We start from the raw sequence: 27799 nt of genomic DNA, 5'->3' as shown, positions 1-27799 counted from the left end.
TGGAGGAGAGAATAACGATTTCTTGCTGTTAGACGCTTCTTTTCGAGTCTTTTAGCAAGGGATCGTATTCAATGGTGTCCTTTTGCTGAGACCCCAAGTAAGGTACCTGCGTGCATGAATGACTCTGCTCTTTGCTGCTCGCGACGGTGACTCAGACATCGAGAAGATGTGGAGGGACGGTGACTCAGACATCGAGAAGCACGTGTATAAACACTTCCTAGGCCTTCTAATGTTGGGCTTCTGAAACCATCCTTGGGCCTTAATAAAGTATACAATGTCCCACTAAGATCCTTGATACATATCTCCTCCCATTAATTTTTTTTAATATTCATAATATCAAACCGGCACAGATATTAACGATCGATCGATACATCAGCGCCACATGACCATTATCGATGGTCATTAATGGGTAGTGGCGACAGTGGTAGAACCCTTCGGATTACCCCCAGAAGCAAGAAAGTGTCGGAAGCGGGAAGGAGAACGCCAAAAAAGGTCACCTCCTTCGACGGACTCCAAACCCTCCTCTCTTTTCTCTCTTCTTTCTGTCGGAATTATGATTCCCTTCCGTTAGCTCGCGAATTCTTTTTCCAAAGCTTGCCTCGATGTGAGTTCGACGAACCCTTCTCCGGACCTTCTTCCGCGGTTTTTCGTTTCGTTTTCTTTGGGATCGTTCGAGGTTTGTTTTTGCTGCATTGGTCTTTTCGTTCAAGACTTCCTTGCAGGATCTCAACGACAAGAACATCTCATCGGCCGATCCTTGATCGTATCGATGAGATCGGTTGTCCTCCTGTAGAGACGGCGCACCGGCAACGACCTCCTCGGCCGAGAACTTGCCATGGGCCTTGCGGTACTTGTCGAGCTTAAGCTTGGTGATGACGACCTTGCAGAGGTTGATGTTGACTTTGACGGTGGTGCCGTTCACCTTCTCCCGGGTAATGCGCTCGACGTGGATGACCCACTTCCGGTGATACACCTACACGATCTTGCCGTCTCGGCCCTTGTGGGTCCCCCGCCACCACCTGCACCTCTTCGTCCTTGCGCACCGGGACCGACCGCGCGTTGTACTTGTTACCCCGTCGGCCGAGAGAAGCGCGCTCATCAGCACGCGCCGACTTCCACCGGGAGCCTGACACACGCGGGTTGTACTTCATCGTGGCCGGCGGCTGCGGCGAGCGGCGGAGGCCCTTTTTTCGCATTGTTTGGGATTATCTTTTGCGGTTGAGGATGCGGGTATGTCTCTCTTGCTTTTTGTCTGTACTCACAAGGTAACACATTTTTATTTACATACGCATATTTTGTCATCTACGTTTCCTGGAATTAGTTTACAAGTATGATTTGATGGAAGCGGAGATGAGTACCTGGCATGATATAGGTGATTTTTTAATCATACATAATGTGCAAGTTACGGTAGCAATTCGACATATAAAAAAATAAAATTGATTGTTTATGAAACTAATAAAACATGTTGTAAGATGCATCGATACATTAGAGTACTGTGATCTTAGATTGTTTCATCGATTTAAATGACTGGACATGATTTCGAAATCTTTAGATGAAAGTACAGTGAAGTTTGATATATTATTTTTCTAACACTCCTATTAGTCTCATTATCAATTTAAGCTGAAATATTTTGATCAATGATTTAAGTCAAATGAGGTTGACAGACTTATATCCCATGAGACCAAATCGTGACATTTTTTTCATGGGTATGTTAGAATGTTTTATATAGTTTTTTTTTTTTTTTTCATTTCTAGGCTTTCAAATGTTGCAGATCATATTTAACAATGTTGCTATTCAATTTGAAACCTCCATTACTGATTTTGGATGATGGGATCGAGGCTTTAATACCCTTGATGGACTTCAAGCTTAACACTCTAGATATCCAAATGTTTGTATGCGCATGCTATACCATTTCCTTCTAATCTTCTAATATTTTAATTCCCTGATTTTGTCCTGGTTGATTGAAATATAATTCTTGCAGCTTTCTATTGGTAGCAAGCAGTTTTGTTTATGTGAATCAACTTTGTGGGTTTGATCTTTGTGATATTTGGTGTTCTGTTACTCATTGTTAGTCTTTAATGAATTATGTGATCGAACTAATTTCTGTTCTTTTAGCTACTTTTTTTTTGAGAGAAAGAAAAAGGTAGATTAGCTTAACATCAGTTCGTGCAAAACATCAGGAGGTGAATTACCTCTCCAAAAAACATCAACTGTATGTTTAGTCGCAAATCTAGCCAACTTATGTGCATTGTGGTTAGTGTTTCTAGGAACAAAATTCCATCCAGTGACCTCAACAGCTTTTGCATGGTAAAAGGTATATTGGCATAAGTTCCGTGGATGCTAAGGGATGCGAGATGGGTCAGAGAGTATGCTGACAAGATTATGAGAATCTGATTGGACCTGTATGTGTGAGAAGCCTTCCTGATAGGCTTTGAGAAGTCCCTCTTTAATGCTCCAGCATTCAGCTCTGATTGGGCTGCTTGCCTTATGGGTGGAACAACTAGCAAGTTGTGTTTCCTTGCATGTGCTCAAGGATGAAGCCAGCTCCTACATTTGGAGATTTAACCTTGTATGAACCATCATAGTTAAGGATGCACAGAGTGCTGTTAGTCATTTCCCATGTTAAGAGTAGTCAGTTTCCTTGTTGAAGCCCTTAGAAATTCTGGGAGGACAGGGTTCTTGGTTAAGCATTTCTGCTCAAGCTCGTTCAACTTTTACATCCGAGTTCCTGATGACCTATACCCACCACTTCTAAAGCTTTCAAGATTTGGTAACTTTTACATCTTGCTTCAAATGTAGAACATTCTTGTCATGCTTGTTGCATAAGTCTGCATGCTAAAACCTTTATAATGATGTAAGTGCTATTGTTCAAGATGCAGGTTCTGGTTTTAAGTTTGATCTTCATGGGTATAGTAATATGTATTTCTTCTGGGAGACAAACATCAGCAACAATTATGATCATCTTGAGATAAATGATTCTTCTAGAATCGCATTACGCGGCAGAAAGTTCTTGCACTCAAGTCAGCTGATTAGCACGGTTGATTTTTCCAATTGCAACCAGATCTTATCGAAAGTAAGAAATTTGGCTGAGAACTCAGTTGCATTAACAAATGAAAGCTGAGCATCTGTGGCCGATAACATATCCTGGCAAAACAGAACGAACACATACGATATTCTTTGGGGTTCTTGCAGCATGGGCAGCTACACTGGTAGGGCTTGTCTGATATTCTAAATAGCTTTATTCCTGGATCGAAGTATGGATATCTGAGATGAACGCAGATGTAGTAGCTCAAGTAATGCACCAAATGGGTGGTGTTGCTAGGATTTGAAAGAGTTTCTTCTTGGGTTTTGAGCATCATTGTACCACTGATTGATCTTTCATTGAAGCAATGGGACAGGTACTTGTCTTTCAGTGACCCCATGATTATTACAATCACGGTACCCAGATAGTAGGTTATTGTTTCCAAAGGTGATGATGTCCACTTGGTCTTGATGTTTTTGGTGCTCAAGGAGTTTAATTGCTTTTCAATCTCATTATTTACCTTAACAGCATTTGTGGCCTGGATTCCTGATGAGCTTCTCTATCATGCAGGAATTCACTGAACAACCAAGCCTCGAAGATAACTTGGTGGTATGGATTTAGATGGAGTTGCTTTCCTGAGAGCATCAGCAACCTTTTGTCTCGGAATCATGTAGACTTTTCTAGATGACATGTAGAATAAATAAGCTTGAATGCTTTCGGCTGCAGATTGCTAAATCTGTGGAAGCTGACTAGTAGATATTGCAGGTGCTATGCCTCCGAAAAGTGGCATCATATCATCATCTTACCTTAACATCTACTCGTGAAATTTCTAGCTAAGCAACCATTGAGGTAGCTACTAACATCCAACGGCTGATTGGAAGCATTGATTTAGGATGCCATCATTGACTTATTACCTTATTGTTTTGTGGAAAACCCTATTTAGGTTGACTTGCTTCGGTCCTGAGATCTGGAAAGGCTCATTGTTGCCGCCCGTTGAATGGGCAAAAACGCATTGGACTTCCAATCCCATTCAAACCCAACCCGGAAGTAGCTTAATTCCCAGTCCAATAACATACGGTCTTCAATTAATTCGGTGCCTCCTCCCTTCCCAGCTTACACATCCGTCGCCTGCTTCTCTCACTTGTCCGTTCTTCAAACTCCACCACAGCCTAAAAGGAAGTCAAAAGAAGAGAAAAAGTAAGAGAGGCCACAAAAGGTAGCGCCATGACTTCTTCAAACTCAAACCACCCTTTTCAACGAACCAAATAATTCTGTGTTCTGTTGTTCGTCATACGCTTCATCAAGTCATAGATACTCGATGGTGTTGCAACCACCAACAGTACCAACAGAACACAATTAAAGTAAAACAAGTTCCGTCGAAAATGAGTTCTAATAATACCACAACAATCAACTACCTCCACCTTAATCAAACCTATGCATCCATAATTGTGCGGCAACAGCCAACAAAATAAACAAAATTCGATGGAATAGAGTTCCAATGCAACAGAACTTCCTAATCCTCCCAAGTCACACATATAAAATGTTTGACCAAAACTATATGTCTAGATATAATGATTCCATAAAATAATTATATCCTGGATGAGTGAACAATCTAATACAATAATTCCATAAAATAATAAAAATCTAAGTTACATAATTTACTTACGTCTAATAAACGTTTAATCGGACGTGTGGGTAAAATGTGAAAAGGAAATTGCGTAAAGAGGGAAAGACATATTTGGGTTGTGAAACAAATTAAATGCACAAGTATTCTGGGGAATATAACAGACTATAAATAGCGAGACATCACCTCGCCGTCTTTTTCGATTCATCACGCCATTCCTTTCTCCATCTCTCTTTCTCTCTCTCCCCCCCTCTCGCTATCATATCAAATCCCATCTCGTTCCCAAGAATCCAAATAAAGCCCACAAAAGAGTGGAGAAGAGCAACTGGGAGCGCAGTGAGACATGGAGGGGGAAACTTTTGCAATGGCGCAAAAGATCGCTTTTTGCTGAATTATTTTTTTATTTGTTTAGGCGCTTCTTTATCTCGATCGAATTTGCCATATCTTGATCGCTTTCGAGCAGCTGTTATTGTTGTTATCTTCTTTTTGTTGTTGGTATTTGGCGCTGTTTGAGGAAAAAGAAATGGCTGCGGTGACGGAGAACGCGATCGGGTCGGACGATCAGTTCATCCGCTGCCAGTCCCCGGCGCCGACGCCGGCGGAAGTTGAGACTGAGTACCAGAGAGACGTGAGGAAGCTGGTGAATTTTCTGTCGAAATTGAACCCCTCCGCCAAGGAGTTCTTCCCTTCTTTGCACACCGCTCGCGACGGCCGGAAATACGATGGCCGGCTGTCCGCCGATGCGCCCATTTTTGTGGCGTCGACTGATTGTTACGGTAACGGAGTGATGGGTAATGGTGGTAATAAAGATTCGAGCAGCGATGGTTCATCCAATAGCCAGCCAAATCGCAGAGTACTGAATTTGATCCTTCTTGCCTTTATATCTGTTTCGGTATAATATCTAAATTATGTTAGATTGTACATGGGTTTTGGGGTTTAAGGACTTTATCTTAATTTTTCGCAAAAAAAGTGAATGATTTTTCTTTTTGGAATTTGTTTGTTCATTTCCGAGGAAAAGGAACAAATTGGAGGAAATGGGATATTTTGGATGGAGTATTCTTCAATCTGTTGTTATTCTCTCGGCATTTGGGGGCAACTACGTTGGAATGTTTTCCTTCTTAATTTTCCTTTTAGGTTTCTTTTTTATGGTCTATCATGTGATTTAGATTGAGCTGTTTTTTATTTGGCAGAGGGGAAGTGGTTATGACCAGGGGTGGAGGAAGACGAAAGATAGAGTTCGAAAAGCTCAGACTGAGGAGAGCATTAGGCGAACTGTGTATGTTTCTGATATTGATCAACATGTAAGCCAATCACACAAACCTTTTAGTTCGTTCATTTTATCCCCTCTTGTTCTTCTTCTTTCTTCCGACGATCGTTGTTTTCCATTGATATGCAATCTCCGAGGGACATATTCTTCTTATGTCTTTCTTGTGTGGTAGCCTGAACTCAGTTACTGATATGTATCAGGTGACTGAAGAGAAGCTTGCTGAAATATTTGCTACCTGTGGCCAAGTAAGTTTCTTTAACTGCAACTAGTAAATATGCGGAATATCCTATAGTGCGTATCGTGATTGTGCAAATTGATTGAGTATTGCTGCAATTTGTCCCTTTACAAAGTATCACACTTCTTTCTTCTACTCATATATTGCTGCAATTTGTATCTAATATATCTGATTTAATGAAAAAGATAGTCTGCAATATAGCTAATCATGTTGATCACTTACGCTGAACCTTTGATCTTGTATGCTTCAGCTGGCCAATATCTGAACATGTTGACCGGATAAAGTTTATGGCAAATACATTATCAAACATTTTAGGAATTTAACAATCATCTTCAGCTTTGGTTTTTTACCAATTCTGATAGTGATTTAGTTTTCTCTGCTACATCATTGACATGATATGATATGATAGTTGCTGTGCTGTAATACAGGTTTTTCTGTTGCAATTTCTGATGCATATAGGTCTCCATCATGACAAGACCAAAGTCAACCTTATCATTTATAAGTAGTGTGGTGATATTGTTTCTGATTAATATCTCTTTCATTTTCTAGTGCTCACAACCCAAATAATGATGTATTATGGGGCATAGTATGTGCATTGGAGTATATTTTTCTCCAATCAAGGGAACATTTGACTTCATAGTTTGCTTTTCATAAATGAGTGTTGTTTTTCTTTGATAGCATTAAACTATGCTGTTCATGACATTCCAGCTACAAATAACTTATGAACCACATGCCAGCTACAAATACCATACAAGCCAAGGTCTTTGTTCTACTTCTTCAACTCTAGTTGGCATAAGTGAGTAATATGGTCATTTAAAAAGTTATGGAAGAGATTACAACATGGTTTGTGCTTTGTATTGAGCAGTTTTCTGGTTGATTTGATACCCATAAATGGCATAACCAATATGGTAATAGTCTTTTTATATGGCATTACAATGGATATTCTTGTTCGTAAGGAGGCTTGGATGACACAATCTTGAATAACCTGTCATCGATAATCTATCTCCAATGCGTGATACATTATGCTGCCCCTACGATGAGGTGCACTTTTATGCAGATAAGCAATTTTATGCTGTTATTGAATCCTTCCCTCGAGTTTTCTTTAATATCCCAGTAAAATGGGACTTTCGTATATATGCTTTATGAAACATGAACTACTGTGTCTTTAACATTTTTGCTATAATCGATGTAAAGAACCATTTCAGTGACTATGCTATCTTGTCATGCAAATCACAATGATCTACTCTATGGTATGAGAAGGGAAGGTGGGATGCACATCTTGTTGAATGACAAGGAAAAGAATTGCCTGGTGTAGAGCTAGGGAAAGGACTGGGTGGATTTTTCCTCAGTACATATCTCTTATTTATATGTGCTATTCAAGTCTTGATAGTAGATGTGCCTTGTTTTTCATTTATAGGTTACTGTTGAAGTGCTTAAGATGGTGATGTTGATTTTCTACTTATTTTTCAATGTTATTTCCCTGATTATTTTTCACCTTTTTATTTTGAAGGTAGTTGATTGCCGAGTTTGCGGTGATCCTAACTCAGTTCTCCGATTTGCATTCATAGAGTTTTCTGATGAGGGTAATTTCACATGGTTCCTTATTCTGCGGCATATGTACATTGATATTACATTTAAGGGTATCATGCATCTTCTAACTAAAATTGTGGGCTTTTTGTTGATAGATGGTGCTAGAGCGGCCCTAAATCTTGGTGGGACCATGCTAGGGTACTATCCAGTCAGAGTCTTACCTTCCAAGACTGCAATTCTGCCTGTGAACCCAAAATTTCTTCCTAGGGTGAGTTCTTGACTAGATCTTAAGTGTAGCTATGAATATTGTTATTTATCTATCGACATTAATTAGAAGATATAGACATTATTGTAGACTTCCGCATGATCACTTCAGTTTGGTTGAATTGTTTCTCACTGTGACGATATCAATGCAGTCTGACAATGAAAAGGAAATGGTTGTAAGGACAGTATACTGCACGAATATTGATAGGAAGGTAGATTGACTTCTTCTTATGCCATGCTCTACTTTTTGCAAATGCTACATTTAGATTGTGTGCAAAGATAACTTAGAAAAAACTGAGTCTATTGTTGCAATTATTACTACCAAATGGATGTACATGCAGTTTTGTATTATTGATCATAGGACTAGATGAATTGCCTGTTTGTTACTTTACAATTTATCATTCGTGCAGGTCACACAAACAGAATTAAAAGCTATCTTTGAGCAATGTTGTGGTGAGGTCAGCTAATTATCCATGAGATAATACATTTTTGGTTAATTGTTTTATATGGGTAATTATCAACTTATTTTTGTTTTCTACAGGTCTCTCGTTTGAGGCTTCTTGGTGATAATATGCACTCAACACGTATCGCATTTGTCGAGTTTGTACGGGTAATCGTTAGTGAATTTGCTTCTTCAGAACTGAGTTTAATCGTTGATGTATTTGGATTCAGTTTAGAAAATGTTAGCTGTTCATTAAATACTAATAGGCTACAAATTCATTATAATTGCAGAATCTTTTTAACAGTATTTTGTTTCTGAGCTCGGCTTATGGTTAAAAAAAACATATATAAAGAAGGTTGCTTTGTTAAAATAAGAAAGTTGAGATGGATATGCAGAGTTAGTTGTTAGAAAATATAAGATAAGAAATTCATCTTTCAGCAACTAGGTGTGGTCCCTATAGATAATAAAAAGAAAATTAATTGTGTAAGATGGTATGATCATGTTCAAAGGAGAATCATAGATATTGTATTTAATTGAAGTAAGTCAATTAGTGCTGGTGTTGCTGGGAGAGGCAGAGGAAGATTTAGGAAGATTTCATAAGAATCTACAATTAGTGATTTGAATGCTCTTTAGATAACTAAAATTATTGCCTTATATAATGCTGGAAAAGAATGTAGCTGACCCTAAAAATTTGGGACATTCGGCTTGTTTTTGTTGTTGTTTTTTGTTCGTGAGCTAATTTTTGTTCTCTAAGCATTCTCTTTTTTGTTGTTTAGTTGATACACTGAATATGCAGGTTATAAGATTTTTCTTTTACTCTTTCAGAAAGCCTGAAGAATATACTGATATTTAATTGAATATAATGTTATTTAGTGATTCCTCAGTGATTCTGACTTCTGTTTGTAAGTATCATTGAATATCGAAATCTGATACTGTTCTGCAGTCTGTTCAACTTAATAACCACAACTGTATTTTAAGTTTAAACATCAAAAGGTATTCTGGCATTTGTCCCCATGACCCTCTTCCTGTTAGTCTTAGTTTGGATGTAATCTTATTGTTTGATGTTAGTTCTCTCGTGAGGTTGCATAGTCTGTTAATTCCTGACAAGGGCATCTGTTTGAATCTAGAAGCCTTTGGACATCTAAAGTAAATCTAGCATGTTCTTGTCATGATTTGTTCGTCATTTAAAGTCATACATATGAATTGATCTTTTGCTTCACATGATAGTCAAAGGCTGAAGAAGTGAACTCTTGAATCTTGGATATGTCTTAGTAATTATTGTGTCTATTAATCTGTTGTATGCTGTTTTCTCGGAAGGTTTAATTTCTTTCTTGCTAGGCACCCTTTTAAAGTAATACATTCACATCAGTCTTCTGCTAAGCATAGCAGTCAAGGCTGAAAAATTGAATGTGCAAGTAAACCTTTTTGAGTGGGTTACTGTGTCTTTTGTTGTGATATATGCTGGTTTCTGCATGATTTTTATTCTTCTTCCCTATGAATGGCAGGCAGAAAGTGCTATAGTAGCCCTGAATTGTACTGGCATGGTTTTGGGAGCGCTACCGATCAGGTATCATCCTAATTCCCCCCCAATCAGTGTGCTCTATTCTGTAATTAACCCAAATTTGTGGTTTCAGAGTGAGTCCTTCAAAAACACCAGTGAGGCCTCGTGCGCCACGAGCTGCATCGAACTGACTTGGGCTTATCATCAGCTGAACTCGTTGCAGTTCTCACGTAACCTGACTAAGGGCTCTATTGGATTTCCATTTATTATTGGCAAAACGAAGAAAAAATCCTGCAATTTCCTTCCAAACAGGCTTTAATGTTGGAGTATTTTCTGCTGTATAACCGGCTTTCTTTCTTTTATTTGTTCCTTGTATCAAGGGGGTCAAATAACCTTTGTGGGCAACAGATTTGGTCTCTGTATCTGATCTCATTTGCCTGTTACTTTAGCTGAACTACTTGGATAATCTATGCAATTACGTGAAGTTTTAGTACTATCTCATTTCTTTATCTATAATTATCTTCATTGTATCTTTTCTCAATCCAAATTACGTGTTGTTTTTGTGTTGAAGAAAGTTATGGTTCTTAGCCAAGGGATAAACAAGCTATTTTACATTGTCGTCATTAATGTTCCTTTATTAACCTAGTACTTTTAAACTATCTAGTTAATGATCTTTCCATAGAGCTGGTATCTTCTTCTTCTTGAACTTTGAAGGCAACATATAGATTGTTATTTGTCTAATGTTAGGCACCGAGAGTACAAGTAATATAGGAGTTTTCTAGCCCACAGGATGAACTTTGAGCTTGCAACACATTGTTTGGCATGTTCAAGTTTTAGCCAGAGAAGAGGCTCAGCAAGCAACAAGAAGAAACAATGAGATTACTGGCAAAGATAATAAGCTTTGAGCATAGAAGAGATCATTATGCATGCTTCTATCTCTCTTATTTATGTTTCAGGACCAGAAAATTGTAATGAATCGTGTCAGAATTGCCTTTTTTTTTTTGGGTATTACTTATCCAACAACATAAGCAGATTAAGCTAACTATGTTTTCTTTAAAATATATTTTTATTATATTAAATTATAGATATGTATTTAAATATGAGAGATATCATTTTATGTAATAATACAGTAATCAATTGAGACATTAAGAAAACTATTGAGCAATAATACTCACTCTTCTGTGACTACTACAGCCGTCTCATCCGTCATCAGCATACGCCAAACTCTTCCACCTTGATTTGTGCACCAAGTGAGCCGTTAATTGTTTTTAGTGGCTGAAAGGCGACGTTATCCAACTCGCGATGTAGGCCGTAGGATCGCTCGATCATACGACCACGATCAAAACGATACCCTCGTGGGCTCGGATTGACTCGCGAGTCGACTCGGTAGAATCGGTCGACTCGTCCGAGCGCCCGATTGAACCAGATGGTCTCAAACCTCAGCCCCACACCCCTCCCGACCACCCCGGCGCAGACCCGTGCCCTAAACGCAGTCTCCCTTTCTCCCCAGCGACTGTTTTGGCGTATCCTCGGCGCACGGCGGTTGACTTCCTCTCCATCGGCGAACGGCGGCAAGCTCTTGTCGTTGCGGCGTTTTCCTCGGCGAACGGTGGCGGCTTCTTCCTCTCCTGGTATCTCTCTGTCTTTCTCCTCCTCCTCTTCCTCCTTCGTGGTCGCACACTGCCTTCTTCTCATGGCAAGAAGTGGAGACCGAGGAGCAAAGGAAGGCGAAGAAGAAGAGGAACATCACCGAAACCCCTTCCTTTCTAATAGCATCAACAAGCCTTGGACTTCCAAAACTCAGTTCAGGTAAAAATCCTTCAAACAGTGCTAAATTTATTTAACTTTTTCATCAAGAAACGATATATTGATAACTTGTGCTGATTATTCGAACAATAGGAGTGAAGTATCCAAGGCTTGTTGGGATGAGGAGATGGGGATGGGAGAGATCATTGAAAAGAAGGGAAGCATGTGGGCCACTACCGGAGTCATTCGGAACGGCAAGCTATATTGTCACATTGAAGAAATCCTGTGAGTATTACTCTCTCTCTCTCTCTCTATTGCCACAATGGCAAGATCACTGAAGACTTCTTGTACAATGCTATTCCTCAAGGTTTGATGTACTTTGGATGATAGAAGCTACACAGTCACATAGTTGTTGTCTTAAATGATGTCTGATGATTACATGCTTAAGCTTTAACAAGATTTCTAGTAAATTGGAGGATTTCTTGTAGTTGGCTGGTTTTATGCTAATTACTATGCCTTTTGTTTCCCAAATATCTTAACAAGATCTACATGGTTAATTTACACCCGTCCCTTGTTAAAGCTGACTTGTTTCCTTGTAGGTTTTTGGCTGAAAGAGGGGCATTGATTCTCACAAGTCCTGATGGTAAGACAATTAATGTTGGAGATGTATACAAGATGATTCTAGGATCAAAGTTTGGGTGTTCCTGGGAGTCCTTCGAGGCGTACAGGCACTTAAAATCACTTGGCTACATAGTTCAGCGATATGGCATACCTTGGACATTGAAGAATGATATTATCTTCTGTAGCTCCAATTCACCATCAGAAAATAATACAAGATGTTTTGAAATTTCAAACTTATTACAAGATATGCAGATCAGTGAGTTGAAGCCGACATTTAAAGTATATCTGCCTAATAGCAAGTTTCGAAAATCTTCTCCCGGTGATCCAAGTTTCCTGCTCTGTTTGTTAAGGTAGCTAAATATAATGTGTACTTTTAGGCCAAGGTATTTTTTTGCTGAACAATTGCTGACTATCAAAATCCCATCTTGTTTCATTTAAAAAGAAATTTTGTGTTGTTAAAAATTTGTCTGTGAATAATCTGGTGATTGCTAGAAACTATTTATTTCCAAAATACATGCCATCTGCCTTGCACTTTAAAATTATGTGGTTTTCACATGCTTTGTTACTTCGTTGACATTGTCAATGACAAGCTGCATGCTGATCTATAAATATGAATGAGGTTGTTTTTCCTCATATTGATTGGATTCATTTACATGCTTCAAATTTCAGTCAACTTGTATGCTTACTGTTATTCAACCATCTTTAGTGTTATTAGATGTGCATTGATGTTTTTCATGTGATGCATTTTGGTGAATGTGAATTTTTAAATTTTGGATCTAGCATTTGGGATCTTAGTCTGTTCTAACAATGAAGTTCAATTTGTCATTGACATTGTAATTAGGCTTTGCTAACTATGTTGCCTCTTTACATTGTTGACTTTTGAAGTTGGCTTTCCACATTGTTGGTTTTGAAAGTTAAACGAGCACTGTACATTTTTTTTCTCTAAAAACATAAAACCTCCGAAACAATCTTTTTCCATTACATTCGAAAAAATATATTTTTGTTTATTTTTACTACAAAGTGTTTTGCTATTTTCTCTCTTCTATTTGATATAGACATATAGATAAATGTCTAATCTGTAATCACTTGTCTGTTCGTAATGGAGAAGGAAGCAATTGTATTATTTTCATCAGATAGTTTCTTCATCTGCTATTTCTTGTTTTCTAATTTTTTCTATCATACATGAGGATTCTTCTTTACTATCCGTAAATGTTACGTAATTCTTTTACCTATCCTTTGTGCAGTGGGAATCCACCTTCAAGATCCGAAGTAGAAAATCTTGAGAAAAAATGTGATGGTCTACCCTTGAAGTTCTGTTACGTAGACCATGGACGGGTCAGTTTCTTTTCGTTTGATAAAGAACGACTCCCAACCTTGCCGTGATATTGGTTGACAAGGAAAACTATTCTGCTCGTAAGCTGGATGCATGTGTACTGATGATGATACGTAGTCTTATGGGAGGAATCGAGTTAAGTATATTTATATGTTGGTTTATTTCTTGCACACACTGGTCTCAATTTCGTTAATTGGTGTCATTTGGCTCATTTTTCGTATGTTGCTATCAGAAACTTTAAATTTACTGCAAAGAATATATCAGAGTGTTGTTGTTGTGCCACAATATAGAGCAATAATTTTCTGCAAAAAAAAAATTGAAGCTGGTTTACCAGATGTTATACAACATCCCTAAAGAGTTTAGTATGCAATCTGTAGTTGATGCCATGCCTTCTAAAGCTTATTTTTAAATGCATGGTTTTTGGTTATAAGTTATTATTAAGTATAATATGCAGAAATGTATACAACTTATTGATGTGAAACCATGACCATATCACATTGCCTGCAAATTCTTAGATTGAAGGTGTACAGCAAAAATGTGCTTCTAACTTGTTTCCCTTTGTTTGCTAGCTGATGCTAGTTGACCTAATCCTGTAAAATCTAGTCATGGCTTATATGATAAGCTTCCTAAATGTTGTATTTGTGTGGAGAAGGTTGGCTGACCACCTTTCAGTTCAAAATGTGATTCTTGGTTGCTTCATTTGTTTGTGCAGCAGATATTGCAGGTTGACCAATGTTATTTCTGTTTTCTATTCATCAAACAAAACACTATCTTGAATTCAGTATCATACTGTTCAAGTGACAACATTGTTTATTACTTTATTACATCATTACAGTGTCATTGCATGATAGGGATAATGAATTTATTTGACAATTGCAGTTTTATTTTCGTCATATATGTATGCTTATGTTAGTTTGCTGAAATATATGCTCATTATACTATCATCCACAATTCCTTCTCACGTTTCAGAACCTATCATGTGATTAAAAAGAAGAGATGGCATGCATGTAGAAATTGCTCGGAAACAAGACATCTTCATAAGGTTAAAAAAATATGGCATGATGTCCTTGTAACTCATGTATTCTTTTTATCATGGTACAACAGCTATTAGCAAATCTGTATAGCTGAATAGCACTTGATTTTGGAAAGGTTTCCCTGTGAAATGCCAGAAACATGTATTATCAAGCTGCAACTTCACAGCAAGCTATTCTGTTTTTTCACCCTTTTTTTTCCACATTTGTTCTCAACATTTTATTCCTTAGCCATTACTGATGCTTGAAATGATCTGATTTGCAGTTTGTGCGGGAGATCAGGCATGATGACGGAAGCCTTGTGTTTGCCTATTGTAAGGATCATACGTTTGATTAAAAATTCTTATGCATGCATAGTTTACGGGGTGAAGGAACAAGCGACGACGACGATGGCTAATGTCACTGCTGAATGGAAATGTTATGTAACTCTACATTTATCATCATCGTCGTCTTTTTGGAACGAGAATTTAAGAGAGTTTTATCTCTCTAGGATGCAGGTCATGATTTTTCTTTTTTTTTTTGTTGGATATATGGCTTATTTCCTTGGATATGCTTATTGAGTTAGATAAAATACTGTTTCATATGAAATGTAATCCAATGTATTGACGAGTTTATTGATCTTTTGCTTTTGATACGATTGGAAGAGTGATTCTGCTCGAGCTATGCAACTGTCGTGATCCTCGCCAATGCATTGCCAGCCAGCACGAGCAGAGCTCGTGCATGAACTCAAATTGTCTTGATATCAGAATAAAAAATCTGATTGCAATATTCAGCATCGGATCAATTCCTCAAAAATCTAATAACTACTGCAGTAATTCAAACCATTTAATTAATTGCTATTAAATTCGTATTCGTCAATTAAGATCGGATGCAAACAACTATAATAACTAATAACTCTAATAACAATTATATTAATAGACGTCCTTCATCATATAACGACACGGCCCATCAGCCCACAGTTACGGATACTAACTAAAAACCTACATGACGGACTATAACCAAAGAATCTGACGGAGGCGGTCAGTGTTTCTTGTTTCTTGACAAGACGAGGAAGAAGAAGACGAAGAAGGAAGCTTCAGCTACAAATCTTGAAAGAGGAAGGGGAGAGTCAATAGGAAAAGATAACTAAGTCGACGAACTTATATTTTCCGGGTTTTTCAATCTGTTAAAAGCAATCTCTTTTCGTCTCTGTAGAGAGAGGCGATGCCGTCGTTTAGGACGCGCTTCAAAGGGAAGGCAGTGCGGTTCAGCCGCTTCGATATTTGTCGCCTCCTAGTCGGCACCTGCGGTCGCTTCGGCGGGCGCCGTGGCCGCCTTCACGTCCTCGACCTCTACGCCACCCGACGCGGCGACGTCGTCAACGAGGTGGCCGCCTTCGACACCGTTTACGGCGTCAGCGACTGCTGCTGGTCCGAGTCGCACCAGTCCCTCGCCGTCTCCGCATTGACCGATGGCACCGTGAAGCTGTGGGACGTATCACTGCCGCCCATCCTTAATCCGGTGAGCTACTTTTGCGAGCACTATGACGATGCTTGCTCCGTGGACTGGAACCCCGTCAGCGACTGCTTCCTCTCGGCCTCCCTGGACTCTCAAATCAAGCTCTGGACCCTTGACCGCTCCAACAGCAGCTACACATTCCAACGGCACTCCGACAGCGTTTACTCCGTGGCCTGGAACGCCACCGACCCCCACGTATTCGCCTCCGCCTCCGGCGACCGCACCGCCGGCCTGTGGGACGTCCGCGACAACAGGTGTTTCACCGTCATCCATGACGAAAAAACTCGTCAACTCGTCTCCTGCGGCTGGAACACGTACAACCAGTTCCACTTAGCCACCGCCTCCGGCAGTTCCATCCACGTCTGGGATGTCCGGACGACCCGGAGTCCCCTGGTCGACTTCAGCGGCCACGACGACACTGTTTGCCGCATTCGCTTCTCCCCCCACCAGCCCAGCACGCTCCTCTCCTGCTCCGTCGACAACACCGTGCGTACGTGGGATTGGCGGGAGGGGGCCTCCATCGCGAGGTACGACCTCCACACCGATCGCGTCCACGGGATCGACATGAGCGTGCATATCGAGGGCTTGATCGCGAGCGCTGGGTGGGACAATCTCGTCCATATCTGGCGGGACCGCCCGGTCACAGCCACGCTTTCACGGTCTCCTTGACCTCTGGTCCTCCTCGTGAGGAAAAGTCGAAGACTAATGGGAATAAAGAAGGGGGAAGAAACAGAGCTCAAGGAAGATGGTGATTTTTGTCACAGGATGTCGAGTGATAATTAGAATACAGATACCAAGTTGAGATCGATTGCTTAGTTGTGATGCGACAGCAACGTTGTGCTATCACAGATTTAGATCATGCTATGTTGTTTTGTTCCAATAAAAAGACAAACTATAATAAACCAGCAATTGTGTTCTTTCTCATCAGATAGTTTCTTTTTTTGATGCAGACATATGAAATGACTTGTCTGGTCCAATGGAGGAGGAAGCAATTCTGTTCCTTTCATCAGATGGTTTCTTGTTTTCTATTTCTCTTCCTATAACAATAAATACATGAGGCTTCCTCTTTAGTTGTCAACAGACATCCTCCCCGATCATAACTACACGGCCCATAAGTCCGTAGCGGTGTAACTATAATAACTAATAAACCTACTGTTCCTCCTCATGGCGGTGAGTTTTTCTTGTTTCTTGAGGTGACACAAGCAAGAAAAGAGGAAAAACGAAAAAGATAGCTAACTCAACGAACTTTTTATTTGCCAATCCGTTAAAAACGAAAAGATGAAAGATTCAAAGAAATAAATAATCTATTCTCTTCTGTCGTCGGGAGAGAGTGAGCGAGAGAGAGAGAGATGGCACTGCCAGGGATTAGGATTTGGACGCGATACCGAGTGAGCGCGGTGCGGTTCAGCCGCTTCGACGATTCTCGCATCATTGTCGGCACGCGGGATCGCTTCAACAGGAGCCATGGCCTCCACGTCCTCCAACTCTCCCCCACCCCGTCGGGCGGCAGCACCGTCGACGAGCTGGCCACCTTCGACACCTTGTACGGCGTCAACGACTGCTGCTGGTCCCAGTCACAACGGTCCCTAGCCGTCTCCGCATTGACCGATGGCAGCGTGAAGGTGTGGGACACATCACTGCCACCCGCAGCAAATCCGGTGGGCATCTTTCGCGAGCACATTGACCAAGTCCGCTCCGTGGACTGGAACCCCGCCGACGATTGCTTCCTCTCCGCCTCATCGGACGCTAAAATCAAGTTCTGGGTCCCTGACCGCAACAACAGCTACTACACCTTCCAGGAGCACTTGGATAGGGTTAACGCCGTCGCCTGGAACGACATCCAACCTCACGTCTTCGCCTCTGCCTCCGACGACCACACCGTCGGCCTCTGGGACATTCGCGACAACAGGTTTATCACCCGCATCCCTGTCAACCACCCTGGCGGACTCGTCTCCTGCAACTGGAATAAGTACAGCGAGTTCCACTTAGCCACCGCCTCCGGCACTTCCATCAACGTCTGGGACGTCCGGACGACCCAGATGCCCCTGGTCGACTTCAGCAGCCACAACCGCAATGTTTGCCGCATTTGCTTCTCCCCCCATCGGGCCAACATGCTCCTCTCCTGCTCCGTCGACCACACCGTGCGAGCGTGGGATACCCAGGCGCAGGCCTCCATCGCGAGGTACGACCTCCACGACGATTCCGTCTACGGGATCGACATGAGCGTGCACATCGAGGACCTGATCGCCAGCGCTGGGCGGGACAAGCTGGTCAATATCTGGCGGGCCTCCCCACACCAACGCCTCCTGCATTCCCCTTGACCTCTGGCCCTCGTGAGGAAAAGCTGAAGACTGATGGCATGAAGGGAAGCAGAAGACGAACAGCTCGTCGCCAACCCAAATGGGATCAGCTTGGCTATCGTAATTCTTGTCACAACTTGGAAATCAAGTTGCAAAAACTGACCTGAAACTCGCACATTCCTAGTTGTATTTCTCGGACCTCCAATTAATACCATCGACATCTATATTGCTGCCAGCTTTTCCCTAAGATTTACCTTCCTTTTCTTGTCGAGCAAATGAGGTTGTCATGGATTAACTCTAAAGAAACTAAAGTTTTCCAAGCACAAGTTACCATGGACAGGAAGACAGATGAATTTAAAGCTTCAGGTAGAACACTGAAGGAGTGGAAGATGGATGGACTAGAAACCTCAAGTTGAACACTAAATGGATTCTCCTGTGACTGCATAATAAGTTTATAAACATGTCTGACCTTTTATTGACTGGTTTCTCATGATAAAGTCAATAAATATAAAATGAAGCTATGTAAAAATAGCTTCATGAACAGAAGAGAGAATACGAGTACTCTGTTTAGAGAATGTATCACAAACTCAAATGTTTCAATCTCATGTCATTTCTGTCAGTTTATTGTAGAATACCATATGATCAGGTCAGTTGTCTATACATATGTATCAATATTATCATGTATGACAAATTTAAGCTTCATCTAACAAAATCAGAAACAAGAATGTAAATACAGATAAAGAAAATGGTTCAGACTCTAAGAACACTAACAATTATCATTGTAAGCAATTAAATGAAGCATATACTATGAAACAAAGATAAACCGAAGCCCATAAAATTTAGGTTCCTAACTTACAGCAGCATCTGGAAATCCAAAAACCAAGGCAGTGTGGCCTCATAGAGCTTGATTTCCTTTTATTGAACATAATTCCAAGGATCAACCTATACAATTCAGATGCCAGAAACTTCCTCCTGACTAAGAAAGCAAGGCATCAGGTAAAAATGTACTCTACATCTGAAGGTGAGTTCTTGGTGCAAAATTCTTCTGATTTGTCAGATAGAATAGTGTAATTACTGCTTCTCACATTCCTATAGTAGCAACCATCAGTGCTTTCATACTTGTAGACTTGCTGAGTGCTGGCTACACCACTCTGCACCAAATTCCCCTTCACTCGCATGTCACCACTTCCAGTCTGCAGATTCTTCAAAGAGCTATATGTAAAGCCAAATTTCTCTCCCGAGAGCTTCTTCTCGTTGAATCCCAGTGATACATTTGCGACCTGATCGTAGGTGTCGTTCCCTTGGTCGACAGTCCCCGTGTACAGATAAAGCGGAAAGCTCCGGTGGACATGCTCCGAGTACAAGACGGAAGATGGATGCTTGGCATAAGTACCGTAGTTGAAATCTATAGTCTGATTGACCGTCTGAACGCTTCCATTCCCAGAAAACACCATCAAGTTCTCATATTGCAGCTTTTGGAAGAAACGGGTGGTGATCTTCCCGTAGGACGACCTCACCCACCCGGTGGAAGATATGTACCTGCTCGCACTCGTCTTGAATCGCCCGTCGAGACCCTTAAAATGAGAATCCAGAGACGGAGCATAGTCTGGTGCTTCGTACTTGATCAGACTTCCCAAGGTATACGAGCTCTTGGCATCCAACCAGAGATGCAAATTGGCATCGATGAACCAGACATTCAAAGCGTCCGTCACTCCGAAACCGAATTCATGAGGCTTCCCATCCAAAATCTTCCCCAGGAAGGGGGTAATCTCGATACTGTAAGATGGAAGATCGAACGATCCGATGCCGGAAATGGGCCTCCACAGCAGGGGGTTTACTCCGCCAGTATAGATCACGGTGAACGGCCAAATGGCGCCGACGATCTCGCCGTCTAGCCTGGCGGTGACCTCCCTGAAGGGCCCATTCCCGGGGAGATCGGTGAGGTTGTTCTCGGATATGTAGGCATCGGGGGGATTGGTGTACCAGAACTCATCTGCTGAGTGGAAAGAGACATAGACCTCGAGCACCGCACGGTAGGTGTTCGTCGGAATGGCGAGCTTTGTCGACTGGATGTCGGTGGAGTTCTGAACCAAGAACCACAATCCGTCGTTCAGCGGCAGGCTCCGGGAGATCGGCAGGACCAGATTGGCAGGGGATGCGAACCCGGGCACTCGGTTGCCGGCGGCGGGGGTGCGGGGATGATGGTGGTGGCGGGAGGAGTCGAAGAAAAAGTGGAGGGAGACGTTGACGTGGTAGACGCCCGTGTAGGTTTGGTCGACCAGGTTGCCGAGGTAGATAGCGAGGGTCTGTGGGCGGGCGAAGAGGGCGGCGTAACGGGTGACGTCCTTGCGCACGGTCCAGACTATGCCGGTGGCGCGGGGCTCAGCGGTGCAGCTGCGGAGGAGCTCGACGCCGCCGAGCCAGACGCCGAAGATGCGGTCGAACTGGCGGCCCTGGCAGGCAGCGGACCACTCGAGGACAGCGCGCGAGGGGACGCGGCCGCGGCGGAGCCGGGCGCAAGGGGGGCGGTAGGAGGCGGTGATGGGGGGCTTACCGTACGTGAAGCCAAAGTCGTGCTGGAGGACGAGGGTAGAGCAGGCCGGTTCGTCGCCTCGCGGGAGAGGGACGGGCTTCGTGACCTCGAAGAAAGTGGTGGGGGAGAAGGGCGGAAGCCCCGCCGCCGCCGTCGTCGCTACAGAGATCTGCTCATCCTCTGAAGCGGTGAGTTTGGATCTGTGGAGATGAGCGCCAGAGATACCAAAGTGGAAGGTTAGGGAAAGAAAAAGGAGGCGGAGGAGAAGAGGAGACGTCGCTGCCATTAGGTACGAGGAAGATTCAACAGTAATATGCTGGCCGGATCTATTGGTGCTAGTATTTGTAGGAGCGAGTGCAGGTGGCATAGCGGTGATGATGAGTTGGAGAAATCGTTGAGGCATCCAAAGCAACCTTGTCGATTGGTGGATCTGAATGCAATGGGAGCTGTCGGGGTCCAGGGCGGTCGTCCCGGGATACTGAGGATTCTGTGCAGGTTACCCTGCATAGGAAGGTTATGAATGACCCCTCTAAAGCCGTCCATCATGTGGTTTCTATCATCAGAACCGTTCATATGATTGAGATCTAATCAGGCAGACGGATACGATGATAGGAGACCATGTGATGGACGGTTTTGGAGGGATCATCTTATACCATGGCATTGTATGGTATTATATTGACAGGCGTCTATGGTGCCATTGGCAGGATCTTAAATTCAATAATTTACGTTGCTTTTCTTTTATTGTAAAAACACAATTTAGGCTGTTCTGGGTTGTCGTATCTTACTAGTTTTGCTATCGAGGGGAGGAAGAGTCAGGACGGACAAGACAAATGTGTTGAAGTGTTCAGGTCACGTATCGTACCACTCCAGGGAAAAGATCGGCAGCCATGTCACCGGTGCATTTAATGGTCATGTCGACGAGGGTCCAGCGCAAAGTCGTCATGACTGTGGGGTGCTTTGCAAGGTAACATGTAAATTACTATGCTTGCTCGTATTAGTCCATCCACGATCTATGCATATCGTTAGGTTGGAAAGTCAATGTCATTCAAAAATGGTATTTGGTGGACCAAATCATTCCAAAATCTTCTTATATTGACGGATTCAATCGTGTTTGTTGCTTTAGCCTTTTGTGTTTTATAGCATGGAGGATAAATGCCAAGTTAATTCAGCATTATCTCCATTTCTGATAGTTACGTAGAGAGGTTAAAGAATGAGCGGCTGATATGGGTCATGTGAAGTCTACGTACTTACGACCAGTGACACAAGGTTCTGTCCCGGCGGAGGCCCATGGGGCGTCCTTTTACCTCTGGTGTTGTCCGTCGATGATTTAACTGCTTCGTTTCCCCTCGTCCACTAAGAGGCGGAGCGGACTCTCGGAAGCCTCGCACAGTGGCGGCGGAGTTCAGCCGAGGGAGGTAATAATAGTGTCCCTTCCTTTCCTTTCAATCATCTGCAGCTTCTATCTATTACGCTTCATATGTCAACATTGCATAAATTCATCGAGTATATGAATCATTCTTTGTGAAGGTCTCGGCATTCGTTTCGCCATTAGCTGCTTCCAACAGATGGGAAAAAACCTTGTATTTATATGATTCAAGTTCAAAGGTACTTGAATCATATAAATATGTGTGTGTGTGTGTGTGTGTGTGTGTGTGTGTGTGTTACTTGTGCAACCATTGCTTCTGAAGCCTCAATCCCAAAGGCCGAAAGCGCTTCTTGTGTCTATCCACATCTTTTAAGTTACAGAACTCTTGTTTCTGCATCTGCAGAGCAACTGCATCGCAGGAAGACAAATTACATGGAATTTTGACTTGTTTAAGTAGTCTCTTGATGTAGGCTGTGTCTCTTTCAATTTCATATCAATATAGCATCCAGATGTTTTCTTAGCCATTTTATTTTCTTTCAAGGATGATACTAGTTGAATAGGATCCTTAGTGTCAGCCAATCTGATGATACAACTACTCAAAGATTGAAATTTTAGACAAAGTTAACCGGTTCGGTTTTCTGAATATGGCCTGCAGAAATTTTCTAGACAAGTCAAATATGAAGAATTGAAACCTTTTCTTACTTGATCTGTTTGAAATGCCCTGCACAATACATCTGATTGACTTTGTTTTGCAGCCTGCAATAACCTAAGCTGATTCATTAGCAACTAATTAAAGACCTGGATTCATTAGCAGCTTTGTCTGGTTTGACAAAATCAAAATTGATCTCAATTTAAATTTCCTGAAACAGAGTTCGATAGATTCTAAGTTCTGCTGAAATGTTGGCTTTCCACAAGTGAGTTCAAATGACTTTGATGGTTTATAGTGGTGATATGTGGGAATTTTCAACCGTGGAACCAAAATTAGATTTATTCAAACTCCAAATGACTTTGATCGTTTATTTTCATTTTAGTTCGAGTAGTCAACCAAAATTAGATTTAATCGAACTCCAAATGGATTGTTGCACCTTATCTCTGTGCCATTATTGGTTGCATCTTCATGCATCCATAGACCATCCAAATGAGTTAATTCTGGCTGCCCTTTGCATGCTTTGGCTTGATTGATATCTTTCAGTTTATTATTAATGAGTACAGAAACAAGAAGTTGAAAACCACTTTGGTCATTGAACAGTAATAAGAAGAGAAGGAGAGAGTAATGCATTTGTTTAGTTAGGATTCTAACCCTGTAAGATTTCACTACCAGTAATAATGACATGGAATCAACAATCACTGGACTTTTCCCATTATTTCACTAAGAGCATTTGTTCTTCTCTGAACCTGTAAAAGAAGGATCTCTTACTTGAGCTTCAATCCAACTATGACTGGATGTATAACCAACCCTGTAAGGTTTCACCATCAGTAATAATGATATGGTATCAACAATCACTAGACTTTTTCCATGACTTTACTAGGAGCATCTATTCTTCTCTGAACCTGTAGAAGAAGAATCTCTTACTAGAGCTTGAACCCAAGTGTGACTGGATGTAGAACTCATGAACAATAAATCACATTGTAATTAGGAAATCAAAGAGAAGTACTCTGCTTCTTTTGATAGGCTTGATTATTACTACCTACATAATTTTCATGAACATTTCTGAACTCCTTCAAACCTTAAGAAGGTGATGATGATCTTAAACTATGAATCTATTACTTGTATTCACTCTATCCTGTTGTGTCATTTGATTTTAATTTACTTCTTTTTCATCCGCGTGTTGGACTATGACACATACACTTTGAGAACTTTCTTTGAGAATTTATATAAGACACTTCAAATCTTTAAATAACTTCTCAAAATTACAAGAAAAAAAAACAACAACCTGAAGTTTAGAAATAAGCAGATGACATCTTTAAATATTATGAAAAAAATGTGATTGTTCCTATCTAATGGTTGCATAAGAGAATGAGAATGTAAAGAAGCTCAGTGGTGAAGATCCTGAAAAGATGGAAGCATCAGAAGCAACACAGTGAAACATAGGTAAAGCCATGGCCACCATGAAATCCCTAGACCTTGACATTTGCTATATTGTGAAATTATATTCTCAACTGGACAAGATAAAAGCCAAACAGGAAAATATGTACTGAATTGTTCAGTAATAGTCAATAAAAATAATGTCATTTTTTCTGTAGTTTTCTTTATTTATTTAACTGTGTTGAATTTTGACTAGTCTTTGGGGTCAAGCAGCTAGTAGAGGTACACATGAATCATTCTTTAAGTTTCATCTCTCTTGATTGAATGTTAGGTTGAGTAGAAGTTTCTTCAAGAGAGATCCTTAACACTGTGGTCAAGAAAGACGACTGCAATCACAGATAAACAAGTTACTGTAGAAACAGTTCCTACGGCAATATCGAAGAAGAATTATGATGCATTTTACTAAGAGATACTATGCATCTTTTTTTCCAAGTGAAACAAGAAGATGAAAGAAGCAAAACAAAACTATGATGGAAAAAGGCAAGCAATCGAGGATTTAGAAGGCATAAACATGATCGAGACCGTACCATAGTTGTCAATGGTTTGAATGATAACATATCAATTTCAGATTGCCATTGCACTCACCAAATGTAAACTTCATACAGCTAACCAAATGGACTCAGGCTAAATCATTGGTCTTGACCTTATTTTTCATGAACAGCAAGCTATAAGTTCCTAAAGGCCTTGGAACAAGTACTTGAAAGATCTCACTCCGATGCTCTAATCGACATGGTCAGATCTAAAGTACTCAGCCCCAGAACGGCCTTCTTGCTGCTACCTATCTCTAAGAACTGCATCTCAGCTTTCATATGTTTTTCTCGCTGCATTGAAGTAGAGGGAGAGAGTGAAAGTGAGAGCACACTATTTACTTCTTCAGTTTCAAGACTCTTCTTCTCATATCCTCCATCATTGATCAAGCTCGATCTCAAGCCTAGCTGCAGGTCGGGAGTCAGATCCTTCGTCGTCGTCGCCATCCTCATCTTCTTCGCATCTTTCATTGGTGTTTCTGTTTTCGCATGCATATCTTCAGAGTTGCGCAGTGGTTTATCCTGACGCCGACGTGACTGCACCACCAAGATGACCAGCCCAAGGAGGTTAGAATGCCAAAGAAAGATGATGATTCCATCAAACAGCGTCGAATGTGATACCTCATCAACTTGGAAGGGTTGTTGAGAGTTTGGGGGAAGCTCATCGTTGACAACAATCGGTACATGTGAATTAGATTGCATAGTGTCGATGCAGATGTTGCTGTTGCCTTTCCATCCAAACAGGGTATTACTGGAGACTGGATCCGCGGGAACAGCCTTAGCAAGGGGATATCCGCTGCTACCAAAGTTTCCAGTTCGGTTTCCTTCCCATTTACGAGCTTCGATCATGTCTGCAGGTGACCATCTTCTTCCCTCGAGGAATTGCTGCACAGTGCCGGGATTCCCATTACCGCTGATGGCATCCCGCACATCGAACAGATGGGATGTTGATGGCTTCCTTTTTTGGGTAAAGATCATGTCATGTATCAGTCCCTTGGAAGGACCTTGATCTCGTAAGCAACTGTCCCATGCTGCTGCTTGCCGATTGAACTCCCATTCTCGGTGTCTGCTGACAGGCAAATCAAAAGACAAAGTCAAGAATTTAGGGTTTGCGAGGTTAGAGATCCAAAAGACGGTACCCAGTTGCTTTGCTATACCCAAAGTTGCTGCTTCTCAGAACCGACGCCTGCAGAAACTGCGATCCATGGAAGAAAGCGTTGCAGAACTGATCCGGCTTATGGATGCTCCTCGACGAGAAGAAACCCCCATTATCCAATCTGAAGGGCTGGAATGAATCCGTTCTTCGGTAAAACATCTCGTGAAGGCGATGTTCCTTCAGGTGCAAATCCATGGGTGTCATAACTGCGATAGTTCGTGATGACGAAGGATGTCAGATTTTGGCAGAAGTCGACAATAGGAAGCAATTATTGAGACTTCTCAAAGGATGTGTCTCAAATGTAATCTTAGATATGGTACCACAGATCTTGTTTGATAGATTGAAAGAGGTGATAAAAGCCAAACCTGAAGAAATGGCGGACTTTTCTTGGCCCGATCCATCAAGCTTCTTGCTTCGATACATCTAAACAGGCGAAGATAAAGGAATTAATCGAGAGCCACAAACATCATAACATGGAAACAACTCCATCTCTCGGCATGCATGCGCCACAAACACTGTTGTGGTGGCCGCCCCACTAGTATTCCTTTTTCCCTCACCTGCAGGTGACTCTTTACATGAGCTATGCTTAACCCCCTCACATTCATCAGCTGAAGAACCAACTTCGGTGTGGCTCCTGCACCATCCGTTCCGTCCAAAGAAGTGAATACAGGCACAAAAAGGTAGATGCATGCAGATCTAATAGGGGAGAAGAATAAAGAGAAACTATGCCTTTAGCTCATGATCGTCGAGATACTATTATCTTGAAATTAGATATGAAGTCTAAGAGAGGATGAGGAGAATTGGAAGGACACTGGGTGAAGGTAGAGGAGGAGCCATACTCTCTTGGCCACCGAGCCTCTCCACGGCATGGACGAAGGCAAGGTGGAGATCAGGTGTCCACCGCAACCTCGGCAATTTGGAACGTACGTACTGTCTCACGGTAGGGGCTCTTCCGCTGCTCCCCTCAGTGGTGTCGCCACTCTTGTTGTTGAAGTTGTTGTCTGTGCTGCTATTGTTGCTAGAGCTCCCTCCTCTCGCCACCTCTGTCGAACTCCCACCTTCACCATCGTCGTCACCGTCCTCCGCCACCTCCTCCTCCTCCTCCTCCTCCTCCTCCTCCTCCTCCTCCTCCTCCTCGCCTTCGCTGCTGTCGATCGTCACATCCTCGTTGAGATCAAGGTCTTCCAGCGGCCTCTTTTGGCTTGGGGATCGGCTGCTCCCTACGCTCCTCTCGTCATCTTCGTGTCCACCCACCACCTCCTTCTCCTTCTCTTCCCCCATGCCCAGCCCTCTCCCCTCCCCCTCTACACAACCATTGGGGCCTAGAAGATGAGGGAAGAAGAAAGACGGAAAGAGAAGACCGGGAAGAGTATTAACATTATTAATAACAAGGGTGGAAGGATAAGTAGCGGAAACAATAAAGAACAATGATTGTAGAAGGAAGACTTCATCAAGTATTCCCCGCATTCACTGATCATATTTTATAATCCCCCCTCTCTGCTGTGTGGGGATGAAGGAACAGTATCACGAAAGAAGAGGAGGATGAATTGTGATGGGAGCGTGCAGAAGGGGTTACCAGTCAAACAGTTGTCCGCTCTTACAACGTGATAGAAAGGAGGTATCAGCGTTGACACTTGCCTCCGTCCGACGGCAACGTTTTCCAACCTACGAAGTTTCCTCCATTCGAGCCCTCCTCTATTTTGTTCGACTCCCCTCTC

The 27799-nt window shown here is 42.0% G+C and overlaps 6 protein-coding genes and 1 long non-coding RNA gene across 11 annotated transcripts; 5 read left to right on the top strand and 2 right to left on the bottom strand.

Moving 5' to 3' along the window:
- The first annotated feature begins 410 nt into the window (after nucleotides 1-410).
- LOC135650676 (uncharacterized) lies at nucleotides 411-3799 on the top strand. Of its 2 annotated transcripts, none has more exons than XR_010501591.1 (3): nucleotides 411-1230; nucleotides 2880-3398; nucleotides 3593-3799. It is a non-coding gene; the product is annotated as an uncharacterized LOC135650676 (long non-coding RNA). The 2 variants fall into 2 exon arrangements; XR_010501592.1 differs by having other exon boundaries at nucleotides 2880-3469.
- A 1044-nt stretch (nucleotides 3800-4843) lies between these two features.
- On the top strand, nucleotides 4844-10426 carry LOC135650978 (polyadenylate-binding protein-interacting protein 8-like). 3 transcript variants are annotated; one of them, XR_010501687.1, is made up of 10 exons: nucleotides 4844-5499; nucleotides 5837-5947; nucleotides 6114-6158; nucleotides 7659-7731; nucleotides 7834-7946; nucleotides 8095-8154; nucleotides 8353-8395; nucleotides 8484-8552; nucleotides 9890-9951; nucleotides 10019-10426. XR_010501687.1 is itself a non-coding variant. In XM_065170724.1 (10 exons), the coding sequence occupies exons 1-10, from the start codon at nucleotides 5170-5172 to the stop codon at nucleotides 10074-10076; spliced, it is 969 nt and encodes a 322-aa protein (XP_065026796.1). In that variant the 5' UTR covers nucleotides 4844-5169; the 3' UTR covers nucleotides 10077-10426. The 3 variants fall into 3 exon arrangements, 2 of the variants coding, with proteins under 2 accessions (XP_065026796.1, XP_065026797.1); XM_065170724.1 differs by having other exon boundaries at nucleotides 8353-8400; XM_065170725.1 differs by lacking the exon at nucleotides 8095-8154 and having other exon boundaries at nucleotides 8353-8400.
- An 861-nt stretch (nucleotides 10427-11287) lies between these two features.
- Nucleotides 11288-15250, top strand: LOC135586933 (uncharacterized). Its single transcript, XM_065170553.1, has 5 exons — nucleotides 11288-11694; nucleotides 11785-11916; nucleotides 12231-12602; nucleotides 13497-13720; nucleotides 14882-15250. The coding sequence occupies exons 1-4, from the start codon at nucleotides 11312-11314 to the stop codon at nucleotides 13633-13635; spliced, it is 1026 nt and encodes a 341-aa protein (XP_065026625.1). The 5' UTR covers nucleotides 11288-11311; the 3' UTR covers nucleotides 13636-13720; nucleotides 14882-15250.
- Nucleotides 15251-15819: 569 nt separating this feature from the next.
- On the top strand, nucleotides 15820-16782 carry LOC135651416 (peroxisome biogenesis protein 7-like). The gene has a single exon (XM_065171483.1). The coding sequence runs from the start codon at nucleotides 15820-15822 to the stop codon at nucleotides 16780-16782; it is 963 nt and encodes a 320-aa protein (XP_065027555.1).
- A 680-nt stretch (nucleotides 16783-17462) lies between these two features.
- LOC135651415 (peroxisome biogenesis protein 7-like) lies at nucleotides 17463-18434 on the top strand. Its single transcript, XM_065171482.1, has one exon. The coding sequence runs from the start codon at nucleotides 17463-17465 to the stop codon at nucleotides 18432-18434; it is 972 nt and encodes a 323-aa protein (XP_065027554.1).
- A 787-nt stretch (nucleotides 18435-19221) lies between these two features.
- On the bottom strand, nucleotides 19222-21328 carry LOC135650890 (peptide-N4-(N-acetyl-beta-glucosaminyl)asparagine amidase A-like). The gene has a single exon (XM_065170554.1). It carries the CDS (start codon nucleotides 21311-21313, stop codon nucleotides 19406-19408), a length of 1908 nt encoding a protein of 635 aa, XP_065026626.1. The 5' UTR covers nucleotides 21314-21328; the 3' UTR covers nucleotides 19222-19405.
- A 3689-nt stretch (nucleotides 21329-25017) lies between these two features.
- Nucleotides 25018-27395, bottom strand: LOC135651198 (uncharacterized). Of its 2 annotated transcripts, none has more exons than XM_065171092.1 (6): nucleotides 26921-27395; nucleotides 26639-26715; nucleotides 26447-26504; nucleotides 26083-26287; nucleotides 25547-25994; nucleotides 25018-25462 (listed from the first exon to the last, which is right to left on the bottom strand). In XM_065171092.1, the coding sequence occupies exons 1-6, from the start codon at nucleotides 27360-27362 to the stop codon at nucleotides 25106-25108; spliced, it is 1587 nt and encodes a 528-aa protein (XP_065027164.1). In that variant the 5' UTR covers nucleotides 27363-27395; the 3' UTR covers nucleotides 25018-25105. The 2 variants fall into 2 exon arrangements, with proteins under 2 accessions (XP_065027164.1, XP_065027165.1); XM_065171093.1 differs by having other exon boundaries at nucleotides 25547-25991; nucleotides 26921-27391.
- Between the last annotated feature and the right edge of the window lie 404 nt (nucleotides 27396-27799).

Source organism: Musa acuminata, chromosome BXJ3-10 (genome assembly GCF_036884655.1).
Source record: "Musa acuminata AAA Group cultivar baxijiao chromosome BXJ3-10, Cavendish_Baxijiao_AAA, whole genome shotgun sequence".
Lineage (NCBI taxonomy): Eukaryota > Viridiplantae > Streptophyta > Magnoliopsida > Zingiberales > Musaceae > Musa > Musa acuminata.
The sequence above is the reverse complement of the archived record's forward strand: the minus strand, read 5'-3'. Positions and strand labels throughout refer to the sequence as shown.

Coding starts and splice junctions, on each gene's coding strand:
- LOC135650978 (XM_065170724.1), top strand. CDS start 5,170: ATGGCTGCGGTGACGGAGAACGCGATCGGGTCGGACGATCAGTTCATC. Junction 5,948..6,113: donor TTTCTGATATTGATCAACAT/GTAAGCCAATCA, acceptor GATATGTATCAG/GTGACTGAAGAGAAGCTTGC. Junction 7,947..8,094: donor ACCCAAAATTTCTTCCTAGG/GTGAGTTCTTGA, acceptor ATATCAATGCAG/TCTGACAATGAAAAGGAAAT.
- LOC135650890 (XM_065170554.1), bottom strand. CDS start 21,313: ATGCCACCTGCACTCGCTCCTACAAATACTAGCACCAATAGATCCGGC.
- LOC135586933 (XM_065170553.1), top strand. CDS start 11,312: ATGGTCTCAAACCTCAGCCCCACACCCCTCCCGACCACCCCGGCGCAG. Junction 11,695..11,784: donor ACTTCCAAAACTCAGTTCAG/GTAAAAATCCTT, acceptor TTCGAACAATAG/GAGTGAAGTATCCAAGGCTT. Junction 12,603..13,496: donor TTCCTGCTCTGTTTGTTAAG/GTAGCTAAATAT, acceptor TCCTTTGTGCAG/TGGGAATCCACCTTCAAGAT.
- LOC135651416 (XM_065171483.1), top strand. CDS start 15,820: ATGCCGTCGTTTAGGACGCGCTTCAAAGGGAAGGCAGTGCGGTTCAGC.
- LOC135651198 (XM_065171092.1), bottom strand. CDS start 27,362: ATGGGGGAAGAGAAGGAGAAGGAGGTGGTGGGTGGACACGAAGATGAC. Junction 26,505..26,638: donor ATGTAAAGAGTCACCTGCAG/GTGAGGGAAAAA, acceptor TCGCCTGTTTAG/ATGTATCGAAGCAAGAAGCT. Junction 25,995..26,082: donor CTGAGAAGCAGCAACTTTGG/GTATAGCAAAGC, acceptor TTTGCCTGTCAG/CAGACACCGAGAATGGGAGT.
- LOC135651415 (XM_065171482.1), top strand. CDS start 17,463: ATGGCACTGCCAGGGATTAGGATTTGGACGCGATACCGAGTGAGCGCG.